Source organism: Thamnophis elegans, chromosome 4 (assembly GCF_009769535.1).
Source record: "Thamnophis elegans isolate rThaEle1 chromosome 4, rThaEle1.pri, whole genome shotgun sequence".
NCBI classification, from domain to species: Eukaryota; Metazoa; Chordata; class Lepidosauria; order Squamata; family Colubridae; genus Thamnophis; species Thamnophis elegans.
In genome coordinates this window covers 121,680,236-121,692,215 of record NC_045544.1, presented here as the reverse complement: position 1 = coordinate 121,692,215, position 11,980 = coordinate 121,680,236, and the positions used below count along the sequence as shown (strand labels likewise).

The window sequence follows — 11,980 nt, the reverse complement described above, 5'->3', positions numbered from 1 at the left end:
TAGAAATTAAAGAATGAAATGAGAGCAATGTGCCTCTCCTCCATGTAAGCAGCCATATATTTGAGTCCTCACCAGGAAAGACTTGAGCCACACCAAAATGTCACATCCCATTTGAGTTTTTCATCCTCTCTGCTGAGCTGCATTTTCAAAGGTAGCTTCATGATTTCCCCTGGGGCACATGGGTCCCACTTACAGAATTTCTGACTCCCCACTTAAAGTTTAGGCCCAAATTCATAAGGCCCTTGCTCACAGGACACATCTAGCATCTCCAGGAATGCCAGGATGAGTCCCTGAAGGGGCCAGAAAAATGACAGAGACAAGCTCTGGTGGAGGAATTAAGTTGGGCCATGCCTGGAAAAAGGGGATGGAGACAGGATTGGAGAGAAAGCTGGACCAGCTCATTTCTCAAAATGGCTGGCAGGCAGGGGGTGCTCAAAATCCAGTACTCTCAGAACTGCTTCGGCTGTTGTAGCTTGGACTGCGGCTCTGGGTGCGAGTCCGGCTCCTGCTGCTGCTGTAGCTGTCATAGCTGCGACTACGGCTGCGACTGTAGGAGTAGCTGGTAAGTGAGCTGGAAGAGGAAGGGCTGGGTCGATAGTAGGGGATTGGACGCTTCCGAGCACTGGGGGAAGAAAAAGAAAGAGTCTCATACCTTGGCAATGATAATAATAATATGAAGTGAATGAAACTGAGGGGGGAAGGGGCATTGGCTTTAGCACAGAGGACAGCTTTAAAAAATTGGAACAGTGTATAGATACTTCAATCGTCTGATCCTTCAAGTGGACAGTCCTGATTATCATGATGTCACCATATTAACTTTGAATTCTTAGAAGTGTTTTGTTAAGTCTGCTCACTTCCCATTCATTTTTTTTTAATTTAAATTTCTAAAATAAAGTCAGATGGATATACAGAAAATAAATATGATAATATGTAGAAATCTTCTAACAGGAGTTTCAAGTGTTCAGTTCATAATTTACTTATTTTTTAATACAAATAATGGAGAATAGAATTTGCAATTGTTTAAGGTTAAACTACAAAGTTTGTTCCTTTTTATCTGGTATGATCAGACTAAGTGGACTTGTAACTCCTCCTAAACACCTCCTCTTATTAAACTGGACTCTTCAGTGCTAAAGCTGCTGCCCCACCAGCAGTTAGTCCTGGATTAGACAGCTAAAACAACCAAATGTGAAAGAATTAATAATGTTTGTGATTTGCTGGAGACACTGGAGAATTAAAGCTGTAAAAAACAGAGGTTAGATGTTAGTTAGAAGCAGACCTTTTCCTGGAAGCAGCACTGCCTCACTCTAAAGAAGCATTATTTCCTGACCAAAAGCCCACCCATGATTGGCCACAGAATTAAAGCCCCAGGAGATACAGTAGACTAACTATAAACATTGACTACAGTCCAAAGCCAGGACATATATAATTTAAATATTATAATTTCAAGCCTGTTAAACTGGACTGAAAGAATCACTGACCTAAATCACAGGATCTTGAATAAAGGCTCAGTAAAACAGTTGGGAGTATCCTGGATGAAGCATAACTTGATTGCATTGAATAAAGCAATTAAATGAGTGAATAGACCAGAGGTGGGTTGCTCCCGGTTTGGCCTGGTTTGACTGAACCGGTAGTGGCATTTTTGCCTGGGTTGTAGAACCAGCAACGACCCAGGCTTGCCATGCTCCTGAACAGGTTCCCTCACTGCTGCTGATGTCGCCACCATATTATTTTGTAATGAGTGTGCATGCTCAGTTCACTGTAAATTGTTCTGCACATGTGCGAAAACACACACAAAGTGAACCGGTAGTAAAACCGGCAGCAACCTACCCCTGGAATAGACTATATACTGAATATACTGGGACTGGCATGAAATCAGTTAGATTGGTTGTGTGTATTTACATTTGCAACCCTTCTCTGGACATTGGTATGTGTGAAATTGCCTTCAGTCACTCCAGTAAATCTTCAGATTCCTCCAGTTTCAGATAATCTGGTACATGCACCTCAGAGTCACTCTGAACTTTTTAGATTTCACTTGAGTTTCCATTACTTTTTTGCATTTCAGGCCAGTTTAGATATCTCTATGGATGGTATACAAATAATATCTTTATTCTGAATGTATCAAGGATTTCTACTAAAGCTAGGCTTACAGTACTGTTATGTGGCACAATGTTGAGAAATAATCTCTCTCTTAGGCTGGATCCAAATTAATGGCTAATCAATGCTGCAAGGTGTGCCCAAATTGCTTAGACAGTCTGGATGTGTGTTAAATTGCCCCCAATTGCAGGGTGATAGGAAGTCAATTAGTTGTTTTGTTCAACATGGATTCAGGCCTAAGAAACTCATTTGATGCCTTAGGAATGTTTGGTGTACAATAATGATTAAGGTTATCAGACTAGAAACCAGGAGACTGTGGGTTCTAGTCCCACCTTAAACACGAAACCAGGTGGTGATATTGGGCCAGCTATATCCTTGCAGCCCTAAGCAACCCACTCCTGAAGTCTTTCCAAGAAAACTTCAGAAACTTCAGAAACATCCAGGGAGTCGCCAAATGTCAATACTGACTCAAAGGCATATATGTATCATCTTCACCAACAGACATTTTGTTAGAGAATAATTTTCATATGGAAAAGGAGTGGAAGAAAAAATAATTCTCTATACCACTTCAAAACTTACCTCTGTTTGCAATGTTTTGCCCTTACTGACTGAAAATACACCAGTCAGAGATCATTGAATCAGCATTATCTCATAGTGGCAGATTTAATTTCCCATGTGATAAAATCACACAGAAGGATGGCCACATTTCCTATTTTTTTTAAATTCAAAATATTTCACCCTTTTGACAAATTGTCACTAAAGCATGGAGACAGAGAAATTTCCCAGGGGGCAATTTTTAAAATATGTGAAAAATGTAGCCCTTTTTTCATCCAGTCCTCTAATCTTAGAGGACAAGAAAAAGTCATATTCTTCCCATCAGCAGCCAGATAAACTTCTCCTGATGTCGAAACGTGAAGGTGTAGCAATACCCTGTGGAGAACATGAAATGTGTGAGGAAGATAGGAGGGTCTAGAAAGAAACCAACCTGTTTCATCAACACCAAACCCATCTATAATTCTCTCAGCCATTAGATACCAATCAAAGCAACACTTAAACTATTAGATATACTCATCATCCTAGCTCCATTATTAATGAGATGAGAGAGAGAGAGAGAGAGAAAGAGGGAGAGAGAGAGAGAGAAGAGAGAGAGGGAAGTGATAAAGCATAGTTCTACAAAGCTTCACAAAGTGATGGATTCAAGGACACACAGCAGGTTTCTGATGGAAGGGAATGTTACCATGGTAACCCAGCCCTGCAGCTATGGGCTTCACTTGAAGTTTCTTCAGGAACAACCTTGAAAGAGGATGGAAAAGGAGAGATTTGCATCTTTAACAGGGGGGAGCAAAGCAGAAGACAGCAAGAACTAGTAGGGAACTGGTTGGTGAAGGGAGTTACATTTGCAGAAGAATAATGGACACAATAGAGCTCAGTTGTCTTTTAGATTTGACTAAAGATTTTCCTCAATCTACAAAGCTGAACGCCTTCCAATAGTGAGTTTGAGGGAGTAGTGATTATTAAGGAAGTAATAAGGAAGTGACTTTTAAATATTTTGCATTGTAGGTGTCATATGTGCAGAAAAAAGTAAACTTGTGAATCAAAATATTTTATTTACTTATGTATAAGCTATATGCTACCCATCTGCCAAATAGGTGGACACTGGCCGGCTTATATTATTTGATTAGAAAAACTCCCAAATTCCTTGATAATAACCTATGAGTTTATAAAGTGCTGGTGGCAACTGAAGAGAGGAAGAAGGGAGGAAGAAGAGGCAGAGGGGAGTGAAGTTAATTTTAAGGCACACTTCTGATGTCCTCCAACTATGCTAGAGTAGAAATCCCATTATCCTAGTCAAACTGACTGAGGCCAGTAGGATGTTCAGCAGTGGTGGGATTCAGCCAGTTTGCACCTATTCGGGAGAACCGGTTGGTAACTTTCTAAGCAGTTCGGAGAACCAGTTGTTGGAAGAAATCTTTTGGTTTTTTCCCACTTTACATGGCTAATCCTGTAAGGAAGGAAACATTCTGGTGTTGTTTCTAGTCTAATCTTTATTGCCCTGCTTACAGAAACTGCCTCTCCAGGTAACCTTTATTACCATTGTAACAACTAAGGCAAAGTGCCCATTGACCTGAGTGACATTGACTTGGCCACGCCCACATGATCACATGACCACCGAGCCCCGCCTACCCAGGTGGTCATTAGGGCAGAGAACTGGTTGGTAAATTATTTGAATCCCACCACTGATGTTCAAAGTCAGAGAGATCTGGAGTAGTCTGAGTTTGGAAAGGCAACTAAAGGAATTACATGAAACTAATTTTGTGAGTTAATGAATTGGCTTTACATTTAACTTTAGTTTGACTCATGGTTTGCTTCTGTGTAACTTGGGGTGGGATGCGGGGCAGAGAACCTGGAAGGAAGAAGGAAAAAGCAGACTGACTCTCTGTAATAACCATCTTGGGAATTTGGCCCCCCAAATATGTTTCCTGTGTATTTTCTACAGACATTTCAGACCAAAACTTTTAAGACAGGGTTTCTCAACCTTAGCTGCTTGAAGATATGTGGACTTTTTCTTTTTTTAAGGAATAGAGAACTTAGTACAGATGGTCCTCGACTTACAACCATTCATTTAGCAACTGCTCAAAGTTACAGCAGCACTGAGAAAAGTGACATGCGACTGATTCTTGCACTTATGATCATTGCAGCATCCCCAAAATTGCATCATCCAAATTCAGGCACTTGGCGACCATTATGTATTTACAAGGGTTGTAGTGAGCTGGAGTCATGTGATCACAATTTTGATCTTACCAGCCAACTTCCAACAAAGCAAAGTCAACGGGGGAAGATGGATTTGTTTAACAACTGTGTGATTCACTTAGCTGATGTGATCACTTAATAACTCTTGTAGAAAAGATCATACAATTGGGCACAACTCACTTAGCAACTGCCCTGTTTAACAACAAAACAATCTGGTTATAAGTTGAAAACTATCTGTATGCCAGGCAAAGCAAAAGCTTTTCTAGACAAAGAACTCAGTAGACATGCAGGAACAACACTTGGGACTCAAATACATGTGCAAATTGTGCACATAGTCAGGTTTGGGGCTGACTGCTCTATGGAGTTAGATATTATAGAAAGAGGCAAGTTCTAGATAAGAGTGAAAAAAGATAAGACCTTTAGTTTTCTCTTCTTCTGTAGATACCTATGTTTCCAAGCTACCTTTCAGAGATGAAAAGATTTTAAATGCTAAATAATTTAAATGAAAATGTTTCCATTAATGCCAATATTATCTGTATAAGTATAATACATTATGAAAATGTTATACAAATTCTGAAATTATAAGATGGTAACATTCAGCTAAATTTCATAGTCATCTTTACTTATTTGGTCTTAATACTAGTTGAACATTAATTCTGAACCAACTCCTAAGGTTTCTTTTTTTGAACTCTTTCAATTTTGTTTTATTATTTTATTTTGTTTTATTATTTTATTTTATTTATTTTTTATGTTATGTTATGTTATGTTATTATTTTATTTTATCAAATTTCTAAACAGCCCACCTCACCTAAGTGACTAGGTGATTTTCAAACAACATTTTATTAATAGCAATAGCACTTATATACCGCTTCACTGTGCTTTATAGGCCTCTCTAAGCAGTTTACAGAGTCAGCCTATTGCCCCCAACAATCTGGGTCCTCATTTTACCCACCTCAGAAGGATGGAAGGCTGAGTCAACCTTGAGCCTGGTGAGAGTCGATCTGCCAAACTGCTAGCAGCCAGTGATCAGCGCTGAGATAATGTTCTGGCCTATCTTATTTTACGATGGTTTTACTCTGCAGAATCTTCCCCAAACAGACAGAGATAAATTTGCAACATGCAAATTTCTTGGCTTAATTGTACTACTTATTAATGTCAAGTTTCTTCAACATAGGCTGGTTTTAATACAACTGCTACTGTTAGTACAATGTTTTTGGATGTCTTTTTTTTTCTCCTGATATTAAATTGAGGAATATTAATGTTATCAATTTTTAAGATATTTTTCTATATGAAGCAGGACATGTAAATCTGTTTCCAGGGAAATCTGTGAGTGATAGGCATATGCTGCATTGTTATCGCTGGAAAGGTAGGTGTTTGGACAATACAGATCAAGGAATTTTTAAATCACTAGATAGGACTAGATTTCTGAAAATTTCAGAGAATGCCTTTTCTTCTGAAATCAGTTTGCATTTGTACACTTTGCAAGTTCTCAGATCAGCAATTATCTGCCATGAATTCTTCAAGCATTTTATTTTATTTTTCAATTTTTTTATTCTACATTCTGTTTGAAAAAGAATTCTATGAAACTCAAAAGCTTTTTTCCAAGATCTGCTGTAAACAACAAATTTTATCCCACATGTTCAGGGGCTTGCCATAGGGATGGAGAATCTCATATTTACCTAGTGATTCTTCTAGGCTCCATGAAACTTGGAGAATCACGCCTTCTCTTTCTGATGGGGGAGTAGCTGCGGGAACGTCGTCGGGCACGGGTTGGTTCTGTGTCACTATGACGTGTTCGTGGCTCATTGTCCTTCTCTCTAGTTGTTAAAAAAAACAACCACATTTAAATGCTACTTCCATATATATATATATATATATATATATACATACATACATACATACATACATACATACATACATACATATAGATTTGAGGAGTTCAGGTTATGAGATTGTGATCATCCTGGGCTATGTGTTGTAGGTAAAATAATCAAGTTTCCACCAGGCCTAGAAACAAACCCATACTGTAACACAGATATAACATTTATTTTACATGTTTATGTATTGTCTATGTCCAAATGTCTCTCTTTGCTTATAAAATATTAACGTTAAAACTGCACTGCATAAGGCAGATATTCTGCTATTGCTGGAATTGAAAAAGCAATTTATTTCTGAAAAAACAAAACAAAACCAATCTCCCAACCTACCAATATCTTTAAAAAGCAGCATTTTTTGATGGGTGGTGCTTGACGTCGCAACGACATGACATGCAATCTTGGTCTCCAGGATTGCTGTCGATATCTCTGTTTCTGGATGGTCCTTTTGGACCTAAACTGTTCTGAAGGAACAGTGATAGAGAAGAGCATGTCCTGCTGATCTCAGGAGCATCGCAAAGCCCCTGATTGATCCAGGAGAAAACTCTTTTTGCCAGCTACAAGAGAAGCAACCAAAATGGCTGCAGAAGGTTGGGACAAGCCTCTGAAACAGAAGCAGTACAGGAGTGTGTCAAATTGGTAAGAAAAATGTTTATTATTAGAGAAGGGAAAACCCAAAAAGAATTGGAATTTAAAATAAAATTGAAGACAGAAGAAAACAAGCGGCGAATTAACTCTGGTTTAAGATGATCGTGTTATCTTTTCTACCTTAACTTTGTTTGTTTTCTATGGATGGACTCTTTACAAATGCCTCTTATTTTTAAACTGGACTGGTCTCTTTTTTTCCTTCTTCCTCTATACTTTCTCCATTTTTTGTATTCGTGGATTTAAAGCTTCTTCTTTCGTAAGGCTTGGATGGAGCGTAATTTTTACACTTTTTTTTCCTCTCTCGGACAGAGGCAGAAACAGATGGAAAAGAGGTAACACTGCCATCTAGTGGCTAGAGGCTTGGCAATATAAAGCTATAAGCTTTGTTTACTGAAAGGCTCAGTGAAAATGTTTTGTTGATACAGGTGTTCCTTTGAAGGAAAGAGAAAGCTTTGATTTGAAAAACTCCACTGAATTTGTTTGACCTAAAAAGTCTTGGATGTTTTGGCAGTGTTTATAACCTGGAAAATGGCACAACATGAAGAAGAAAAGGCACTAACTTTGCAAAGAATTTTCTTAGAAATTCAAAAAGTTTTAATAATTACAGAGAGAATTAAAGAGACTTGAAATTATAGATCAAAATACAAAAAGTACAGGGACAGCGATGAACTTTGAGGACAGAGCTGAAAAAATAAGAGACATATGAAAGTGATAAGAAAATTGTTGACACTGACAGCAAACAGAGTGGAGGGAAATTACAGGTGTGAAATACGGAAAGGAGAAATTGATGAACAGGATCTTCATTTCGGATGTCAGAAAATAGATGAAGAAAGGAGAGAAAATTTGGCAGAAATAATAATGAAATAATAATGGGTTTAGAATTCTTATAATGAACAACAAGTTCTTAAGAGAAGTCCTCATAAGACTTATCAAGAAAACATTTAGAATACAGACTTTACAAATGGCAAGAGATATTGGACTACACTATTTCTGGAAAGATACAGGAGGATGAAATGAAATGTCACAATAAATTTACTTAAATGTAATTAAATTTTGAGTGCTATGTACAATGTAATAATAGCTATAGTCAAATAAATGATTAATAATGATAACAAAGCATTTATATATACTAGATTGATAATATGAAATTTTATACAATACTGTAAGTGAGGATTTGGAGATGATGTTGAAAAGTCTTTTTATCAAAGTTAAATAATTTTATATAGAATAGAATATAAAGATGCAATATCATTGGGTGATTTCAGGATGATGTAATAAAATGTTATAATATAAATTTACTTCAAATTTAATATGCTTTATGTTGAAAGGATGCAATAATAGCTAGGCTTAATGGATGTTTCATAATTATATCAATTTGTATACAAATATATTAGATTGATGATACTAATAATGGGGAAAAACATGGAATTGAAAATTATTAGAGAATGTTATCAATGCTAAAATAATAGAATGATATCACAATAAATTTAGTTGAATATAGTTAAATTCTGAGTGCAATGTACAAAGTAATAACAGCTATAGTCAAATAAATGATTAATAATGATAACAAAACATTTACATATACTAGATTGATAATATGAAATCTTATACAAACTGTAAGTGAGGATCATGGAGATGATGTTGAAAAGCCTTTTTATAAAAGATAAACAATTCTATATAGAATAGGTTATAAAGGTAATATCATTGGATGATTTCAGGATAATGTAATAAAATCTTATATAAATTTACTTCAAATTTAATATGCCTTACGTTGAAAGGATGTAATAATAGCTGGGCTTAATGGATGTTTAATAATTACAACATTGTATACATGTATATTAGATTGATGATACTAATAATGGGAAAAACATGGAATTGGAAACTATTAGAGAATGTTATCAATGCTAAAATGATTGAATGACTTAGAATAGGAGGAAGCATAATAACAATGTATACAAAGATGTCTTGATTGTTAATATGTGAATTTTGATAAAATTCAAGTGAGGACTATTGAAAGGACACAGAAAGACTTTGTAACCAATCGACACACTGTGTGTAATTGAAGAGGCTTTTATGTTATATGTGTTGTGTGTTTGTGTTTGTCTGAAAATAAAATATATATAAAAAAGCAGCATTTTTAATAGCTTTAATCTTCAATTGACCCAGTAAAAATGGTACAAAAGAGTGTGCAAATCTAGCACTCTTTGAACTCTTTATAATTTCTGCATTGGCAGACTGCAGAAATAAAGGAACTGAGCAAATGCTTTGGTGCCGTATAATTTAATAAAGTTTAATTTAATTATCTAAGTTTCATTACATGACAATTCACTGAATTTTGTTACACCACAATTTATCCAACTCATCTCTAATTCACTCTAGGACCACTGTTCCCTTCTCTTGCATTGTGCTTGCAGCCTGTGATGGAATGTAGTGGGCCACATCCCTAGGGAGGAGGGGGTCCATTCCAGAGGAATAAGACACAGCTCAGTTCAGATAGTTTGTGTAAGAGAAAAAGGGTATTAGCTATTACTATTAGCCTCTTCCTAATAGTTTTCAGAATATATGTGTGATGTAGATAGTAGGATACTTCAGTTTGGCAAGATTCTGTGTATAGGTGTGGAACAATAAAGAAAACTGCTTGGAAGAAACACTACATAACTTTCTTGGTTTTAAGGCCTGACGCAGCCCTTAATTTCCACTGGAACAGCATCAGGGTCTCTTCTTATTGGACCATAATGAGGGGTGGGCTGCTCCAAGTTCGCCCAGGTTCGGGAAATCCTCTAGCAAAGATCCTGTGCAGTTCAGTGAATCCCCAAAATCCACTCCTGGCTGGCCCCACCCCGCCCCTCCCAGCCTGCCCCACCCCTCCCAGAAGTCTCCATGCGGCCCATTTTGGATGCCAGGTAAGTGCAGGGGCCATGCGGAGGTTTGGGGAGGACAAGAAACGGGCCTCCTGGAGGCTCCGGAAGGCTAGAAATGGGCCCATTTCTGGCCTCCAGAGCCTGGGGGAAGCAGTTTTTGTTCTACAGGAGGCTCAAGAAAAGCCTCTGGAGCCAGGGGGAGGGCAAAAAAGTCCCCCCCCCCTGATGCAGGAGGCCGACTAGGCCACGCTCACCCAGCAACCAGGCAGAGAACCCGTTGCTAAAAATTTTGAAGCCCCCCCTTGACCATAACTCACACCAGATGAGCATGCAACTCACCAGGAAGGGCTTTGTTAAAAACTGCAATTACCATTGCTTTCTCCATTCTTCAAACTGAGAAGAACAGGACAGAATAGACCAAATATATTTATATTTTGAACCAAGTAATATGTGTACAGGTATTAACCATGGCTTGGAAGAAGCATCATAAAGAGTCCTGCATTTGTTCCTCAGTTTGTTGTGTACACAAAATGCACAATTATTAAAAGCAAGGGTGACTTTCTCACCATTTTATATACTTCAAATCATAGTGTGAGCAAAGAAAATTTAAAAAGAATGAAAAGGTATGCATTGCATTAAAAATGCCCCTAAAATTTCAGGCAAGAACTATCACTTTCCCCACCTTCTTAGAAGTAGGGATTGCAGCCTCCATACCTGCTGCTTGTTGTTTTTTTCTGTGATCCCGATCGAGTCCTGCTGCGTCCAGCTCTCTTCTCCCGAGATCGGGATCGGGATTTTGATGGAGACCGGCTGGAGCTCCAGGAACTGCTTCGAGATAGACTCCTCCTTCGTTCAGAGTTGTGTCTGGAGTGTTTGGCTGAAGTCGGAGAACAACTATGTGGTCTTCCCCGGTGGTGCCTCTCTTTTGCCCTAAAAGATGCAGTGGATTAAAATTTAAATGGCCTCAAGATCAGAGCCGTACAAAGATATGGACACAAAGTATGTTACCTTTCAAGGACCTAGGAAAAGCCTTCTGGATTAGAATACAGATCTATCTAATACAGCTCCCACTTCCTGTAGTTGCCAGAGAAGTTCTCCTGACTTGCACCCTCAGCTGTTTATACGTTTTCACTTATTGAATCTGGAAGTTCAATTTTGTTATGGTCAAAAGCAGCTGATAACCTAATATAGTTATTCATTACATTACTCCAGTGCATTACTCTTGCATATTTTCTCAGATGCTGTATGTGTCAGCAAAAAAAGAGATTGCTATTTAGATCTATCTGTCCTAATCTGATGGTTTCATATATATGTTGGGATGCTAACATCCCAAGATTTTCAATAGAAAATGTTGGTTGTTGGAATCTCAACACAATCTGGAAAGTACCAATTTTGAAAATTTGCATTAGATTTGTTTTAGAAGAGATGCAAACCCAAATACAGATATCTTATTATCTGTACATGCCATTTGCTTCGCTCATACTAAGTGCTTTCCAAAGAACTGATATGAATTCTACTAATTTTGTGAACAGAATGAGACATCTTATTTAAATAAATCCTTAGGGTATTTATATGGTCATTAGAATGATCACCTAATGGCCGTGAATACTACTGTAGTATTTTCCTTTCCCGTGAAAAGAAAAGCCAGTTGTGGCATTCTCTACCAATCTCTTCCATAGAAAGACATGGGTTACCATGTCAGAAACAGGTATGGAAAGAAGGTGGGCAATAGGACCTGTGAACAGCTACTTC

The 11,980-nt window shown here is 37.7% G+C and overlaps 1 protein-coding gene across 1 annotated transcript in view; it reads right to left on the bottom strand.

Annotated features, from left to right (window-relative positions):
• Nucleotides 1–432: 432 nt before the first annotated feature.
• SRRM3 (serine/arginine repetitive matrix 3) overlaps nucleotides 433–11,980 on the bottom strand; it is an 80,907-nt gene continuing 69,359 nt past the window's right edge. Inside the window, exons 14-16 of the mRNA XM_032216115.1 lie at nucleotides 10,943–11,158; nucleotides 6,525–6,662; nucleotides 433–622 (exon numbers count right to left, since the gene is read on the bottom strand). Of these exons, the coding sequence (XP_032072006.1) occupies nucleotides 433–622; nucleotides 6,525–6,662; nucleotides 10,943–11,158 (544 nt within the window). The remainder of the gene's footprint in view (nucleotides 623–6,524; nucleotides 6,663–10,942; nucleotides 11,159–11,980) is intronic.